This window comes from Rosa chinensis, chromosome 5 (assembly GCF_002994745.2).
Source record: "Rosa chinensis cultivar Old Blush chromosome 5, RchiOBHm-V2, whole genome shotgun sequence".
In the NCBI taxonomy this organism is placed as follows: domain Eukaryota; kingdom Viridiplantae; phylum Streptophyta; class Magnoliopsida; order Rosales; family Rosaceae; genus Rosa; species Rosa chinensis.
In genome coordinates, this window is record NC_037092.1 from 2,318,094 (window position 1) to 2,334,942 (window position 16,849).

Below are 16,849 nucleotides of genomic sequence, written 5' to 3' on the forward strand. Positions count from 1 at the left end.
CAGTGTTCTGTTTTTTGTTTCAGATGGGCTCAATAAGTCTGACTTCACTTCTGGGTCATGGTTGCCGGAGTTTCATTGCGCCGGTGGCCCTTGTTTGCACGTTAGCACTGACCCATGTTGCTCTGAGTGAACATTCGAAGAGCTACCAGCATGTGAAGTTGGCTTGGTTTTCTAAGAGGTCCAAGAAGAAGACAAGGGTTGCTTGTGAGTCCTTGAAAGAAGAGGTGACTTACCCAACTGCTACTTCTTCTGTTTATGGGTAAGGTAGAAGTTTCCAATGTTTAAAGGTTGTTTGTGTTTTTGGGTATATGAGATTTTGGCTTAATTTGTTGTTGTAAGTGAAGCAGGAGAATATGAAAATGAAAGTTTGAATCTTTGACATTTCAGAAATATAATTTTTTTTGTTTTTATTAATGGGAATGACACAAGTTATTATTAGTGTCTGTGTGATATTGTCATCGTACATTGTCTGCAAGATAGTTATTTTAATGCAGTTTCAGATTCACATAGGCAATTTTTATTAACAGTTACATATAGCTGCTGAGTTTTAGTCACATAGCTATTTTTACAAATGGTTTGCAATTGTACATTTAGCAGTTGTTTCTATCTATTCTTCTCATCAATGTGAAACTAATAGTATATGCTAACATTTCAGTGCTTGATCCTTAGTGTTTCTGACTCTGATACTTTAACTTCTTTCAGCTACCCACTGCTTCCATGTCCCTCGCAGAATGGACAGCCAAGAGTTGAGCACTTGGTTGTTTCAGAAGGAGGGCCTGTTCTAGAATATATATGCAAAAATCTGGATCTTCCTGCTCAGTGAGTGCTGTTTTTTTGGTTCTCATTATTATTTTTTACTACATGGATTATCATTTCTGTCGTTGTCAAGTTGGAGTAATATATACAAAAAAAAAAATTCATTCCTTGAAGGTTTGTTGCAGATCTTATCCATTTTGGAGCTGTGTATTATGCCCTTGTATGTCCAAAGCCTCCTCCAACCGCGATGCCCGAGGAAATGAGGGTATATAAAGAAGCTACAGCACCATCAGTACTGAAAAAGAGAGCTTCTATAAAAGGAAAAACTGTAAGAGAAGCACAGAAGACTTTCAGGATCACACATGTAGACCAATTTGTTGAAGATGGAACGTACTTACGTGTGCATGTACACCCAAAGCGTTTTCCTAGGTAAAACAAAACATTTAGTGGGTCTTTATCATCAGGTTTACTGGTGTTATTTCTGTTCACATCATGATTTTGTTCAGGTGCTATGAGATTGACTGGAAATCAAGAGTTATAGCAGTAAATGAAGACTTTGTGGTGTTGGACAAACCTGCTGGTACAACAGTATGTATCATTATACAAACATTCTTTTTAGTATTTTGTTCATCCAATAACTTTTGTCTAGCATTGTCAATTTTTTTTTGTATGAGTTAGCTATGTCTGTAACAAATTTTGTCAGGTTGGAGGAACCACAGACAACATCGAAGAAAGTTGATAAGCCCTTCTATTTTATTAATCACACACACTCTTGATTTGTATGACTTAGAATTACAAGATGATACTATGTGACTGGATTATATATGAACTGGCATTGTTCCACATCCTCCTATTTTAGTTCATTAAATACTCCCATTTTGATAATGTGATAAACCACCTACTGTAGTAATCACATTCTTTGATGTTCAATTTCTTGCTATATACTATGTTTTAGTAATAGCAATATCGCATTGATCCTCTTAATAACCGGTCTAGCTTCAAAGCCATGTTCATTTGCTTTCTTGATCAATATTCCTGGGCGCCTAAAATCTGCAGGGTGTGATTAGCAATAAATTGTCTGTACCAAGTTGCAGAGAGTCTTGGAGTACTCTTGAGAAGAATGATGAAGTCCAAACTCGACCGTATATCCACTTGTCCACTCGAAATAGTCGAGCAATGACCACACGAAGTACCCTCTTACATCTGCTCCTTTAGTCCTGTCCATATTTTCATAAACTCAGTTAGCCTTCACCACAAAGTGAACCACTTCTGCATTAGCAAATATGTTAAGACTTTGTTGTGCATAGGTGAGTATACCTCATTGCATCTGCTAGCGCCTGTAAGTAACTTCTCATGTACTCCACTCTCTTGACATCATGGAACAGTTCTTCATTTGTGGAATTCTCACCATACCCTACAATAGCCACTTCAATCACATCAAGAACTTTTTAAATAATAATAATGGGGTTTGTTCATTTTTATTCAGAAGTTTTTAGCTTACCATTTTCTGTAATAAACATTGGTGTATTATTGTATCTCTCGTTTTTGTATGTTACCATCTTCTCCATTCCTTGAGGATACACATATAGCCAATCAACTGTAGTCTAAATCAATCAAAAATTCAGCTAATTTTTGAAGAAAAGTGTTCTAATGATTCCGATAATTGACAAGATGAGATTACATACTGGTTCTCCAATGTAGACTCCATCTTGTTGTGCAGTTCTCAAAGCATATCCCTCTATCCTTGCAGCTCCTGGTCCTGGTTCACATGGAGAAAACACAGTCTTTTGAGTAAAAACTGGTATAGTGATTGATACCGATGTAGTCTAATCCATTCTTCAGCATCTCCAGATCAAAACACAGGCAAATCAGCTCCTAGAAGCTCATGCATTTCTGCAGGGTATCTTCCATGGATAATTGGGTCTAAGAACCTGCATTGGCCATTTTAGTCATACTAATCAGACCATGCTTTAGTATGGATGTGTACCCAGAAGAATATATATAAGCACAACCTCTTACCAGTTCATAAAGAAAGACTGAGCTCTCTCAGCTGCTAATTTGTCTTCTAAGGAGTTGCTGATGGGTTCATACCATACAGCACTCATCACTATTCCAATGTTACCTCCTTGTTTTTTCTGAATGTTGCATATATATTATTTGACTGAACTTATGAGCTGGTATTGAATCTAAGACGAGACATTTAATACAAACCTGATATCTTGTTCGGTAATCACAGCAGCTGCATGGGATAGAATGATGTTATGAGCTGCAATAAAATGCTCTCTTTCTAAATCTCCAACAGTACAATTTCTAAAAGGGAGAGAGCAATGAGATGGTGGGTCTATCCCTGACATATATCCACGAATGGCCACAACATTGGGCTCATTGAAAGTGGACCAGTACTTGACTCAGTCTCCAAAGAATTTGAAACATATACTTGCATAAGATTCCCTGCAAAAATGTGGAATATTGTCTCATTATTAGTGACTTCTATATGAAATTGTTGTTGGACAAGAGTGGTGGTAACGGAACATATGCTGCTTACTGCAGTAGCGGACTTAGCCAAGATCCATATCTGTCTTCAAGATCCTGAGGTATGTAGTAGAGACGTAATGTCACAAAGGGCTGGATTCCTACACAAGGACACAAAATATGTTGAGGAAGGAAATACATCTCATACTTGTGTATGAAACATTGAACCACAAGTTTCCTGACTACACTAAAGTAATTCAGCAACTTAAATAAATTGGACGAGTACATAAACAATTGTAACAAAGAAGACCTGAAGAGCATCGATGAACTTGTTATAGTGATCAATGCCAGCTCTGTTCACTTTTCCAAATCTTCCTTCTGGTTCATAGTTATAGTAGAGATTCCTTAGAGATGTGACGACTGAATGCTACATTCATCATATTGGAAACTTGATCAAGTAATGAAAAAAATCTTACTGGGTAAAATTCTTGCCCATGATATAGAAAAGCGGTAGCTGTTGACTCCAATGATATTCATGAGATCCAAATCTTCCTGTTTTCTCATATAAATGCAAAACCGATTATCTGTGATTACTCTAATCCAGAGTAGTCATACAAATCAAAGACATTATTGATGTTTTCTTTTTATTAGCACATAATATGGATGACAATTAAATAATTATACGTGATAGATTCGATCAGCATCTAAATGTATCATTCATGCAAGTGTTTTTCTCTTATGCCTGAAGACCCCTGAACACTTGCATAATTGTTTCACTTAGAAATCCAGTTGCACAAGTTATCGAGAGTACACAGAAAAATATAAGGTTTCAGAAGCAATTCTAGCTGCTAAATTGTTTTAAACTAATATAGTTTGCATATAGGAATTGGATGGAAAGTGAAATATGAACAGTTGGGACTTGTGTTAACAAATAAGAAGGAAGAATGACTACTGCTAACATGTAACAAAGGATTCCGGGAGATAACAGATCAAAATTTTGACTGAATTCTAAGAATACTAACCTGATAAAGATGGTACTGATCAACAGCAATGTCTCCATTAGTTCCATCCAGGATGACAAGCCAAGATATAACTTCTTCAGCATCCAATTTGGATGAAAATGCTTCCAAGTGATGAGTCAATAAAACATGATTAAGCACCCTAACCAGGCTTGTGAGTGAAGACATCCCAGTTGTTGAGACCTTTACCATCGTTCAGAAAAGCTCCTTCAAACTGAAAAGATATGAAAAATAAATGACCATTACATCTATAACGACTCAAACAAACTGGGTTTATGGATGACAAGAAGACAACATACCTGATAAGAAGAGGATGCAGTTCCAAAGAGAAAGTTGCTCGGCGAGTTTCCTTTCAAGGATATATATGTGATCACATGACACTACAAGAATCGAAAAACACATGATTTCAATAATAAGGAAAGCATGAAATACTGATAAAACCTCCATATTAGTGAGTGCAGAATAACCAGGACACTAATCAGTTATGAGATTCACAAACAGAAAGAGGCCTCTCTTATAGTGAATCAACAATACCTCTTGATATGCAACTACTGTGCAGTACGTGAGGCCTACATGTCTGTGAACTAAATGATTAAGAGTGACATTACTGGTGAGGGAAAACTGAAATCATAATTACATTGACAAAACTGCATGATTGGCAAAACTGGAAAGCAATCGAACAAATTCTAAGCAGAATCTCCTGAGTCCTGTCCTACACATGATGGAGCACAAGGTCGAATTCTAAGGCGCGGAATGCGCAATAAACGTGAAAGACGTGGTGGAAGGCGTACGCGCCAATGAATGCTGCTGCAATCCGAATAGTGAAATCCATGGTTTCCCAGCCATGACTACTCTCAATGCTGCTGCAATACGATAGTGACATCCATGGTTTCCCAGCCATGCTACTTTGAACACAGACCGCCTCTGCTTACTTCTTTTCTGGGTTTGAAATACGTATGAATATGGCTTCTGGAAGTTATGATAGATAGCTAATGGAAGGTAAACTACTTTTATCCCTTTTTGAAACAAGAAAAAATGAAAAAAGAAAGAAAGAGAAGAGGATAGGGTTTAAGAATCTGCTCTTCGAGTTGGGATAAAGGAATAATATACGTTTTAAACTAGAAAAATAAAAGATAAGGCTAAAGACCAAGTCTACCAAAGTTAAAGGGTTAGAGATTAGGTCGAACAATAATTTTATTGTTCTTTTATATAATTAATGTTTTATAATTATAATTAATATGTATATTTTTCATGTCATGAAAGGTTTACGCCTTATCAACGCTCTCCCAAAAACATATCAGAATACGCCTCAACGTTGTAAAACATTTAGACTATGATCTTGATATAGGCAGACAAGTCTAGCTCGTCGTCATCTATGTAACATGCTAGCTTTATTATCTTTAAAATTCCTTACTTCTTGCTGCCCTTTTGCCCTGCACAAAAAGTTAATGGAAAATTGTCAGCCAAATTGAGCCAACCTGCTAACTACATGGAAGATTCTTAACTTTCAGAAGAGTGGACAAGACTTGATGTAAAGATTTGGAAGTTGATAACTTAACTAGTTGATTTTAATTGCACATTAAACATCATACAAAATTTAGATGCTAATGCACTTCAACTTGGGGTCATCTGCACATGAGATTCTGTTAAACACCATACTAAAAACATTCTGCAAGACATTTAAACATTCTGCAAGACATTTTGTATAATTACAACAGAAACACGTGATTGGCTGTAGTCTAATACACAAGTCTAACATTTTGTTTTAACTGGATTATCTGCATAAGTTTATAATAGGCAAATTGCAGTAGCTCAACTGTTTCCTTCAACATGTATCCAACTCCGAAATTTGGAAAGACTTAGTAGTCTGTTAGACAGCCTTAATTGTCACTGTCAGTTCATACTAAGTATGACTTCGGGCTTAACGAACAGTCTGTCTTATTGAAAGGATTAGCGATTCCTGGCCGATATTATGTTATGCTTGAGTAGGATTTAATATTCCCATTTGGAATAGGTAACGGATAGCTTGGTTTCCTAAGGGCTTCGTTCTATAAAAACCTCCAAGATGGAGAAGAAGTAAATCATTGAAAAACACTAGAAGAGTATCTTCTCCCGTAAATTTTACTAGCAAATATTGTTTCAATGATAGCAAAGCCAGGGGTGCATATCTGTATCATTTGTACGACTTAGAATTACAAGAAGACACCATGTGATTGGACTATATACAAAATGGCATTGTTCCACATCCTCCTATTTTAGTTCATTAAATAATTCCATTATGATAAAGTGATAAACCACCTACTGTAGGAATCACATTCTTTGATGTTCTGTTTCTTGATATATACAATGTTTTAGTAATCGCAATATCGCATTGATCCTCTTAATACGATATAAAATAACTGATCTAGCTTCAGAGCCATGTTCATTTGCCTTCTTGGATCATTCCTGGGCACTTAAAATCTGCAGGGTGTTATTAGCAATAAATTGTCTGTACCAAGATGCAGAGAGTCTTGGAGTTCTCTTGAGAGTGCCATAATCAACATGGTGAAGTCCAAACTTGACCGTATATCCACTTGTCCACTCGAAATCATCAAGCAATGACCACACGAAGTACCCTCTTACATCTGCTGCTTTAGTTCTGACCATATTTTCATAAATTCAGTTAGCCTTTACCACATTTGAACCACTTCTGCATAAGCAAATACGTTAAGACTTTGTTGTGCATAGGTGAGTATACCTCATTGTATCTGCTAGTGCCTGTAAGTAACTTCTCAAGTACTCCACTCTCTTGACATCATGGAACAGTTCTTCATTTGTGGAATTTGGATTCTCCTCCACACCATACCCTAAAATACCCGCTTCAATCAGATCAAGAACTTTTCTTATAATAATAATTGGGTTAATTTGTTCACTTTTTATTCAATAGTTTTTTTTCTTACCATTTTCTGTAATAAACATTGGTGTATTATTGTACCTCTCTTTTATGTATGTTACCATCTTCTCCATTCCTTGAGGATACACATATATCCAATCAACTGAAGTCTAAATCAATAAAAAGGTCAGGTAGATTTTAGAAGATTAGTGTTGTGGTGATTCCGATAATTGACAAGATGAGATTACATACTGGTTCTCCAATGTAGACTCCATCTTTTTGTGCGGTTCTCAAAGCATAACCCTCTGTCCTTGAAGCTCCTGGTCCTGGTTCACATGGAGAAAACATACAGTCTTTTGAGTAAAAACTGGTGTAGTGATTGATACCGATGAAGTCTAATCCATTCTTCAGCATCTCCAGATCAAATTTGGAAAATACAGGCAAATCAGCTCCTAGAAGCTCATGCATTTCTGCAGGGTATCTTCCATGGAGAATTGGGTCTAAGAACCTGCATTGAACATTTTAGTCATACTAGTCAGACCACGCGTTAGTATGGATGCATAGCTAGAAGAATATATATGTATAAGAGCAAGTTCATACCAGTTGATATAGAAAGACTGAGCCCTCTCAGCTGCTAATCTGTCTTCTAAAGAGTTGCTGATGGGTTCATACCATACAGCATTCATCACCATCCCAATGCTACCTCCTTGTTTTTTCTGTGTTACGTGCAGACATATTATTCAACTGAACTTATGAGTTAGTATTGAATCTAAGACGAGACATTTAATAAAAACCTGATATTTGGTTCGGTATATATTCACAGCAGCTGCATGGGATAGAATGATGTTATGAGCTGCAATGAAAGGCTCTCTTTCTGAATCTCCAGAAGTACAATTTCCGAAAGGGAGAGAGCAATGAGATGGTGGGTAAATCCCTGACCTATATCCACGAATGACCACAACATTGGGCTCATTGAAAGTGGACCAGTACTTGACTCTGTCTCCAAAGAATTTGAAACATATATTTGCATAATATCTAAAATCTTCCCTGCAGAAATGTGAAAATATTGTCTCATTATTAGTGACTTCCAATCCATATATAAAACTGTTCTTGGACAAGAGTGGAGGTAAGGGAACATATGCTGCTTACTGCAGTAGGGAACTTAGCCAAGCTCCATATCTGTCTTCAAGTTCCTGAGGTATGTCGTAGTGGGTCAATGTCACAAAGGGCTGGATTCCTACACCAGGACACGAAATATGTTGAGGAAGGAAATACATGTCATACTTGTGTATGAACATTGAACCACAAGTTTCCTGACCACCCTTAAGTAATGCTGCAACTTAAATAAATTGGATGAGTACATAAACAATGTTAACAAAGACGACCTCTAAGCAGAAGAGCGTCGATGAACTTGTTATAGTGATCAATGCCAGCTCTGTTCACTTTTCCAAATCTTCCTTCTGGGTTCATAGTTATAGTGGAGATTTCTTAGCGATGTGAAGACTGAATAATACATTCATCATATTGGAAACTTGATCAAATGAAAAATATCTTACTGGGTAAAATTCTTGCCCATGATATAGAAAGACGGTAGCTGTTGACTCCAATGTTATTCATGAGACCCAAGTCTTCCTGTTTTCTCATATAAATGCAAAACCGATTATCAGCGATTACTCTAATTCAGAGTAGTCATAAAAATCAAAGACGTTATTGATGTTTTCTTTTTATTAGCACTCCAGTTAGCCCTAGGTAAACACTTTCCTTTCTACCACTATAGATCAGTGCAATTAAGTTACAAAGGTATAACCATGGGAGACAAACCCTACAAACAGTAATGACCTCACTACCTCAAATCAGTGGCAAAGCTATCAACCAGAGATTCCCATATTGTACGGTTTTGTGAATACAATTAACATCAACAAGATGATGACAAGTAGGGTATGCAATCTATCTTGCATTATAAATTTGCAGGGGTAGGGCAGGCTCAAAATCAACTATCTATATATAATTAAACAGCAGCTAACACTTTTCTCATTCCTACACTTACAAGCATATTTACATATCTCCTTATGGGGACACCTCTATGGTAAACCCACTGAACTTTACAGGTCAAGTCTGATTTGAGCTTGGGAGACATCAAATAATTGTACGTGATAGATTCAGCATCTAAATGGATCATTCATGCAAGGGTTTTGCTCTTATGCCTGAAGCCCCCCTGAACACTACCATAATTGATTCATTTAGAAATCCAGCGGCACAAGTTATCGAGAATACACAGACAAATATAAGGTTTCAGAAGCAATTCTAGCCGCTAAATTGTTTTAAACTAATATAGTTTGCATATAGGAATTGGATGGAAAGTGAAATACGAACACATAAAGTTGGCAAAAGAAGGAAGAATGACTACTGCTAACATGTAAGAGAGGATTTGCGGAGATAACAGATCAAAATTTTGACTGAATACGAAGAATACTGACCTGATAAAGATGGTACTGATCAACAGCAGTGTCTCCATTAGTTCCATCCAGGATAGTACCTATGACAAGCCAACATAACTTCTTTATGATCAAATTTGCGATGAAAATGCATCAAAGCAATGAGTAAAAAACAGTAAAAAACATGATCAAGCACTCCAATTAACCAGGCTTGTGAGTGAAGACATCCCAGTTGTTGAGCCCTTTACCATCATTCAGAAAAGCTCCTTCAAACTGAAAAATATGAAAACAAAAATGAAAATTACATCTATAACTCAAACAAACTGGGCTTATGGATGACAAGAAGACAACATACCTGATAAGAAGAGGATGCAGTTCCAAAGAGAAAGTTGCTCGGCGAGTTTCCTTTCAAGGATATGTGATTACATGACACTATGTGAATCGAAAAACACATGATTTCAATAATGAGGAAAGCATGAAATGCTGATACAGTCTCCATAACAGTGAGAGCAGAATAATCAAGATTCACAAACAGAAAGAGGCCTCTCTTATAGTGAATCAACAATACCTTTTGATGCAACTATTGTGCAGTGAGGCCTACGTACATTATTGTGAACCAAATGGTTAGGAGTAACATCAACGGTGCGGAAAAACTGAAATCATAATTAGCTTGACCAAAGTTGCATGGTTGGAGAAATTTGGGAGCAATCGAACCAATTAATAGCAGAAGCTCCCGAGTCCTGGCCTACACATGATGTAGCACCAGGTCGTCTAGTAGGATTCCCATGTAGTTCTGATGGATAGCCAAACCAATTAGGATCCAGAATTGTTAAATATCTATGTATCAATTCTTATGCTTGAATACGAGATTCCCAAGTTGTCAAAAAAGTAGATGAGGACACCTATCATTTTTAAAGAAAAATGGCTCAAATGTTACAAGCTCTCACATTCAAATAGAACGTAACGAAATGTAGATGATGTGTACTTAGATAACCAACTAGTCAACAACTAAGCATTGGCGCTATGCAGTAGTATAGTTGCTTAGCGGATGCCTGATAGCATGTAAGCCAAGTGATTTTCATTTCGTAAAGCCAAGAATACAAACAAGCCATTCATAGCGATTTTGACAGTTTTAGAATAAATGTTAAAGGTGTTGAAGGATGTCGACATAATGTGTGTTTCTACAAACTAGGGTTTAGAGTTGTAATAGGAAAGTGTTTTAGGTATTCAATTGTATTCGGATTCTATTACCTTTTGTATACCTTGTAACTCCCTATATAAAAGGCTCCTACTATCAATAATAAACACAATTCCAATTCTCCTACAACACGTTATCAGCACGAGCTTTAACCCTAGCCAAGGAAAAAAATCATAGTTTTCTAGAAGAAAATTTTTTTTCTTCTTTTCTGCAGCCCTAAACAAAAAAAAAAAAAAAAAAAAAAATCTTTCTTCCCCGTCCTCACCTCACCGGCCTCAGTCCACGATCTCTGATCCTTGCAGATCGACACCGGAGAACCCTTGCAGATCGACACCGTGCCTGCGCAGTCCACCCAGCGTCCACCGCCTGCGTCACCGAGCGCAGCCCAAAAAAAAAAAAAACATTATCTGCAGTCTCCAGATCGACTTTACATCAGACCTGAGGCCGGAACCCAATCAACCTCTCCACACGACCCTGCCAGCCTCCAGCCCAATGTACTGCTGTGCTCACCCTCGCCCTCCGCCTGCAACAGCGCTGCTCCCTACCGGCCTCCAGTGCGCGCCATCGCAGACACAGCTCACTGCCTCCAGTGCGAATCCCACAGCCTGCCAAACCGGCTTCGACGCACAGACCCGACCCAACCTTGTTGCAGACACCCATCTGCAATCCAGAAGGAAGGAGAAGAGAGAACCAGAAGGAAGAAAGAAGACGCGAAAAGAAAAGAAAAAAAAAACAGGCTCATGCCCACGTGCCCAGAAAAGGAATGCAGGCCTAGGCAGAAAAAAAAAAAAAAAAAAAGGGAAGCAGGCCTGGGTAGCGAAAAAAAAAAGAAAGAAAAAAAGGAAGGGAGAAGGGCAGCCCACCAACTGCCAATTTCCGACCAGATTCCAGCAATCCTAATTTAGCTACACGCCTGTATCAACACGCGCGTGTATAAAGAATCGTGAAGCAAATCTTCAAATTACCAAGTAAGTTTTTAGGATTAAAGTTCCTGCTTTCTTGTCTTTTAAATTCCTTTATTTTGCTGCAGGATTTGTATAATACGAACATGGTTCGATTATTTAATAAGCGGAATTGTGGGGATTCACGCTTAACGAACTAAGAGCGTTCGTAATCAATGAACTAAGAGTGTTCATAATAAACCACGAACTAAGAGCGTTCGTAAGCATAAAAATATTACGGACTAAGAGCGTTCGTAAGCTACGGACTAAGAGCGTCCGTGAGCATGAGAATTTGACCATATCAACATCATTGTTTCGGTCTAATCCAAATATTCTTGGAAATCGGTTTCTTGGTAGCATTAAGGCTCGGAAACCTTATATTAGTTGTCGTGGAAGTTTTTAGTCTGAAACTAATCTATTCTCCTTCATCTTTGAATGTCGAATGCAAACATGCAAAAACCCGACTCCACAAAACCAGATTCAAATGACTTTTGTTATCACCGATGGGTGAATAACGTCAAGAATCACCTCACTACTAATGAGATTCTGTGGAGTAGAGTTCACATAATATGAATTAATTGAGAAAATCCTCTCAACTTCCCCGTCTCAGTGCTAAAGATTGCCAAGCAATATAGGCTTGTGTGCAATGCTAGATGGATTACGAGGTTTCATCAACTTATGTCAATTACTGAGTAAGTTGACAACATACTCGTGAAAAACCATAATTCAAAGACCCGTTGGAACTAAGAGCGTTCACGAGGCGAATTATAATAGCGCACCGAAAGAAGGGTGCAAGGAGCGGAACCCTAAAAGTTAGGGGATAACAAAATGGATGTGTGGATCCATACAACCGCCCTACAAAGGAAAGAAAACCGCGAGATACGCGGACACGTGGCAACATTGGCCAACGTTGGAGAGACAAAACAAGCATCGTCGGTAGTGGTGGTGTCGCCACCAACGTCTATGGAAGATGTCCAAATGCACAAGGTGCATCTCAATTAATGGGTGAGGTGAGGTAATACTATGGATGTGGATCTTAAGAGCATTGGTTTAAGCGCTAGAATGCGAGTGGAAAAACAAAGCTGCACAATACAAGTGTATAAAGATATGAGAGAGCATGAGGCTCATCTCACAGCTGAAGGAGATGATGGAGATGACAATAAACGTCAATCTCATCATTACAGACTTCAAATCTGGCGAGGAAAACAACAATGTTGATGCCGCAGATTTTGATTAAATAGTCTTTCATTTTCCAAGAATTATGTAATGGCAATTGTGCCTTAATGAATAAATGACATTTGGTTTTAACTCTTTCTCACTAGGCATACTTAATTAAATATAATGTTTAGGAAAGTAATTGAGATTAGTGGTACTTAAGAGAGCCTCGCTCCACCGACATCTCTCTCTACTTCCCTGGTCATATTTGATTGGAATTACCAAAAGGATTGAGTGACTACAATTTGTCTACATTTCATTTTATTTGGATTAGATTTGATCAAGAAACTTTGATGTAATCGTTGGCTATTATTAATAAAGTGTCGATTCTTTTAATTTCGAGCTTTATTTACTTAGATATGTAGAGAGCTAGAATGCCTTGCGGATAGTGCTGCTATGCACATCATACCTTGACATAGGCAATTATTCCTTGGATGATGCCTACTCAATCTTCTGTGATTACGATAGTAAGGCCATCACGATTGATTCATGGTCAAGGACCAGCTCATTGCCAAATGGCACATTGATTTATGTCACTGAAGCTCTCTACGCTCCTAAGGCCAGAGGTTCTCTTTTGCATTTTCAAGATATTAGAGCCAATGGTTTTCATGTGGAAACACATGGCGAGAATGAACATAAGTTCCTTTGCATTATCTCTAATGACTACGAGTATTAGAGAAGCTTATGTGTCACTCCAGTGAGTTATATGTAACCACTATTCGAGTAATTGAGTCCAATACGTCATAAGAGATGATTTTTGGGACATCGACACATATAGGCTTTGGCATGATCAATTGGGACATCCAGGTCATGATATGATGATTCGTTTATTAAAGACTTCACACGGACATCCATTCTTTAGAGTGAAAAGAAGTATGAATCAAAAGTTGATTCAAGGAGAAGGGTCATGCCATCACCCCATACGGCAAGAGCTTGGCATTGACGCCAAGAGTGGCAATGTGCCACCTTTCTCCACTTCTCAAGTCAATTGTAATTTCGTGGCTCAACCAAAATCCTCATTGGTTGCTTCTAAGGCCCATCGCTCGTTTCCCAAAGCCTGCTCTTTAAGTATCGAGACCATCCTATGCAAAGGACACATGTGTTCTCGAAGAATCTAAAGGGATTCTGTGGATCGACACAACCAACTTGCTGACTGCTTAGATGTTTTATGCTGTTGGTTGATATACGGACACGCTGGTCACGTGTCGCACTATCGTCCACTCGTAATGCTGCTTATACTACACTCCTAGCACATAACATATGGCTACGGGCTCACTACCCAGATCATCCTATTCAGTCAATTTAACTTGATAATGCTAGAGAGTTTACATCGAAAATTTTCGATGACTATTGCATATCATTGGGTATTGATATCAAGTATCATATTCTCATGTACACACCCAATTGGTATGGAGGAAAAGCCACCATTAAAAAACTACGATGGTAGCCCGGACTTTGGTAATGCGCACCAATATTTCCGCTTGGGTTATGCAATATCGCATGCAGCTATGCTCATTCGTCTATGACTCATAGCATCCACTCAAATTTTATTTGCGTTACAGCTAGTGACTGGGTTCGAGTCTCAATATCTCATACTTATGCATATTTGAGTGCGCGGTTTATGTGCCAATTGCGCCGCCACAGCGCATCAACATGAGTCATTGCAATGAATGCATATATATTTTTATGTTGGCCATTGGCCTCCAACTATAAGTCCGCTACGTAAAACCCTTGACAGGCGATCTCTATTTCACTGGATTTGTGAATTGTCACTTTGATGAGACAGTCTTCCCGTCGTTAGGGGGAGATTAGAACGTCAACGTTCAACAGGAACGATAAGAATTATCGTGGTCTGTCCCCACTATGTCTCATCTTGATCCCCTAAAAGTGATGAGATCACATATACATGTTGCAAACATGCCTGCAATGATTGATGTCCCCACAAGAGGACATGGTGCCACCCAGAGAAGATGGGTACGGCAACACCACCATGGATGGTGGTATGGTGACTCCACAAAGGTGGCATAATGGCGTCATAGGCCATGGGTTCCGCTAGAGAGAGTAGGAGACCTATAGGTTCAATGGATTCTCGCCCTAAGAAGAGAGCGAGTTTGACACAACTTGATCCATTGATCATTGATACTCAAAATCCGTCTGATAAGAATATTTTGGATTGTGGTTATGTCCAAGAGACATCGTTGGGGGACGCCTCACTGTTAGAACCAATTCCTGAGAATATAGAGATCTCTACGAACTACACTAGTGTACATGAGGACATGGAATTGTTGAGACCAATGACATCGAACCTTACTCCGTTGAAGAATGTCAACGTAGAGAAAATTGGCCTAAATGGAAAGATGCGATCCAGGTTGAATTGGATTCACTAACGAAGAGGAAGGATTTCGGGCCTGAGATTCCAACACCTCCTAACATAAAACCTGTTGACATTAATAGGTCTTCGTTAGATAGCGTGATGAGAAAAAGATATGATAATATCGCCTTATGGCGCAAGGCTTCTCACAAAAACGCCCTGGAATCGACTACGAGAAGACATCAATGGATGTCACTACACTCCACTACCTTGTCAGTTTGGTAGTTTCCAAATAACTGAACATGCAGCTTACGAATGTGGTCACTACGTATCTCTATGGGGATCTAGATACAGAATATAATGAAGGTTCTTGTGGACTTCATTTACCCAAATCAAGTGGCTCTTGACCACGGAGCGCGTTTGCAATGAGGGTGAAACACTCACTAAAGTGACTACTTGATTGGGAAGGGATATAATGAACCATGCCCCTGCGTTTTCATGACAAGTTCTGAATTTGCAATTGTTACGGTTTATGTTGATAAACATGATTAGAACCCTTGAGATTTAAGGGAAACCGCTGAACACCTGAAATCCAAGTTTGAGATGAAGGACCTTGGGAGAACACGATTTTGTCTATATTTAGAACTTGTAACCGTGTTAATAAATGCTTTGCATTTTGATAAAGTCAAGATGCACTCCCATGGTTGTCCGTAGTCTTGACCCTAAGTGGGATCCGTTTCGTCCCAGGGATGATGACGAAAATGTGTTAATAGCAAAAGTGCTTACCTGAGTACAATAGGCTTATTATTGTACTTATCACAATACAAGACCGGACGCCTCAATTGTTACGAACTTGTTGGCTAGATATAGCCCCGCGCCAACGCAACGTCATTGGACTAGTATAAACTATAAAGACAAGCTTTCGTTACTTAAAATGTACGATAGATATGGGCTTGTTCTATCCCTACAGAGAGAAAAGAAATGACGGAAGTGTGGGATCGGACCCCACAAGGCAAAATGCCACCTTCCGTGCTCCTCCTCCCCTCCATCAAAATGACAACAACCACTTCTAAATATTGAAGTGAACCAAATCCAATCAGAGGATAATGTAGCGGACTTATTTACTAAGTCGTTACCAAAATCCACCTTCGAGAAACATGTGAAGAGCATCGGATTGAGAAAGTTATCCGAACTCCCATGATTGTAGCAATCAGGGGGAGATATTGACATCAGGGGGAGGCATGATGTCTACATATTCGATCTCGAAGAGTGAAGGACGTGTTGTGCTCTTTTTGTCATTCGACCAGAGTTATTTTTGTCCCACAAGGTTTTTGTTACCTGGCAAGGTTTTTAACGAGACAACAATCAAAGCGTCATCACCAAGTTTGAGCGGCACAAGGGGGAGTGTTGAAGGATGTCGACATAATGTGTGCTTCTACAAACTAGGGTTTAGAGTTGTAATAGGAAAGTGTTCTAGGTATTCAATTGTATTCGGATTCTATTACCTTTTGTATACCTTGTAACTCCCTATATAAAGGGCTCCTATTATCAATAATAAACACAATTCCAATTCTCCTACAACAAAAGGCTGCTACTCGATAGTGTTTGTGCCTCGGCCCATATTGTGCAA

General features: G+C 38.6%; 2 protein-coding genes and 1 pseudogene across 9 annotated transcripts; 1 reads left to right on the forward strand and 2 right to left on the reverse strand.

Moving 5' to 3' along the window:
* Positions 1 to 6: 6 nt before the first annotated feature.
* LOC112165021 (RNA pseudouridine synthase 6, chloroplastic) lies at positions 7 to 1,601 on the forward strand. 3 transcript variants are annotated; one of them, XR_005810827.1, is made up of 5 exons: positions 7 to 259; positions 703 to 819; positions 942 to 1,185; positions 1,263 to 1,344; positions 1,460 to 1,601. XR_005810827.1 is itself a non-coding variant. In XM_040519588.1 (5 exons), exons 1-5 carry the CDS (start codon positions 24 to 26, stop codon positions 1,493 to 1,495), a joined length of 726 nt encoding a protein of 241 aa, XP_040375522.1. In that variant the 5' UTR covers positions 7 to 23; the 3' UTR covers positions 1,496 to 1,601. The 3 variants fall into 3 exon arrangements, 2 of the variants coding, with proteins under 2 accessions (XP_040375522.1, XP_040375521.1); XM_040519588.1 differs by having other exon boundaries at positions 931 to 1,185; XM_040519587.1 differs by lacking the exon at positions 1,460 to 1,601 and having other exon boundaries at positions 931 to 1,185; positions 1,263 to 1,451.
* LOC112165019 lies at positions 1,429 to 4,694 on the reverse strand (annotated as a pseudogene).
* A 1,702-nt stretch (positions 4,695 to 6,396) lies between these two features.
* Positions 6,397 to 10,349, reverse strand: LOC112165017 (beta-glucosidase 47). 6 transcript variants are annotated; one of them, XM_040519585.1, is made up of 12 exons: positions 10,123 to 10,349; positions 9,910 to 9,986; positions 9,761 to 9,827; positions 9,597 to 9,655; positions 8,676 to 8,751; positions 8,269 to 8,452; positions 7,914 to 8,166; positions 7,720 to 7,835; positions 7,372 to 7,627; positions 7,187 to 7,289; positions 6,985 to 7,093; positions 6,398 to 6,885 (listed from the first exon to the last, which is right to left on the reverse strand). In XM_040519585.1, exons 5-12 carry the CDS (start codon positions 8,734 to 8,736, stop codon positions 6,687 to 6,689), a joined length of 1,281 nt encoding a protein of 426 aa, XP_040375519.1. In that variant the 5' UTR covers positions 8,737 to 8,751; positions 9,597 to 9,655; positions 9,761 to 9,827; positions 9,910 to 9,986; positions 10,123 to 10,349; the 3' UTR covers positions 6,398 to 6,686. The 6 variants fall into 6 exon arrangements, 5 of the variants coding, with proteins under 5 accessions (XP_040375518.1, XP_040375519.1, XP_040375517.1 ...); XM_024301389.2 differs by lacking the exon at positions 10,123 to 10,349 and adding an exon at positions 8,505 to 8,579 and having other exon boundaries at positions 6,400 to 6,885; positions 8,269 to 8,356; positions 9,910 to 10,103; XM_040519584.1 differs by lacking the exon at positions 10,123 to 10,349 and having other exon boundaries at positions 6,397 to 6,885; positions 9,803 to 9,827; positions 9,910 to 10,105.
* Between the last annotated feature and the right edge of the window lie 6,500 nt (positions 10,350 to 16,849).

What these genes read in the sequence shown, in the direction of transcription:
- LOC112165021 (XM_040519587.1), top strand. Translation starts at nt 24, where the DNA reads ATGGGCTCAATAAGTCTGACTTCACTTCTGGGTCATGGTTGCCGGAGT. An exon ending in GCTACTTCTTCTGTTTATGG is followed by an intron (nt 260 to 702) that starts GTAAGGTAGAAG and finishes AACTTCTTTCAG; the next exon opens with CTACCCACTGCTTCCATGTC. An exon ending in CACCCAAAGCGTTTTCCTAG is followed by an intron (nt 1,186 to 1,262) that starts GTAAAACAAAAC and finishes GATTTTGTTCAG; the next exon opens with GTGCTATGAGATTGACTGGA.
- LOC112165017 (XM_040519583.1), bottom strand. Translation starts at nt 10,053, where the DNA reads ATGGAGACTGTATCAGCATTTCATGCTTTCCTCATTATTGAAATCATG. An exon ending in CTGCATCCTCTTCTTATCAG is followed by an intron (nt 9,828 to 9,909) that starts GTATGTTGTCTT and finishes CATATTTTTCAG; the next exon opens with TTTGAAGGAGCTTTTCTGAA. An exon ending in GAGTCTACATTGGAGAACCA is followed by an intron (nt 7,290 to 7,371) that starts GTATGTAATCTC and finishes TTATTGATTTAG; the next exon opens with ACTTCAGTTGATTGGATATA.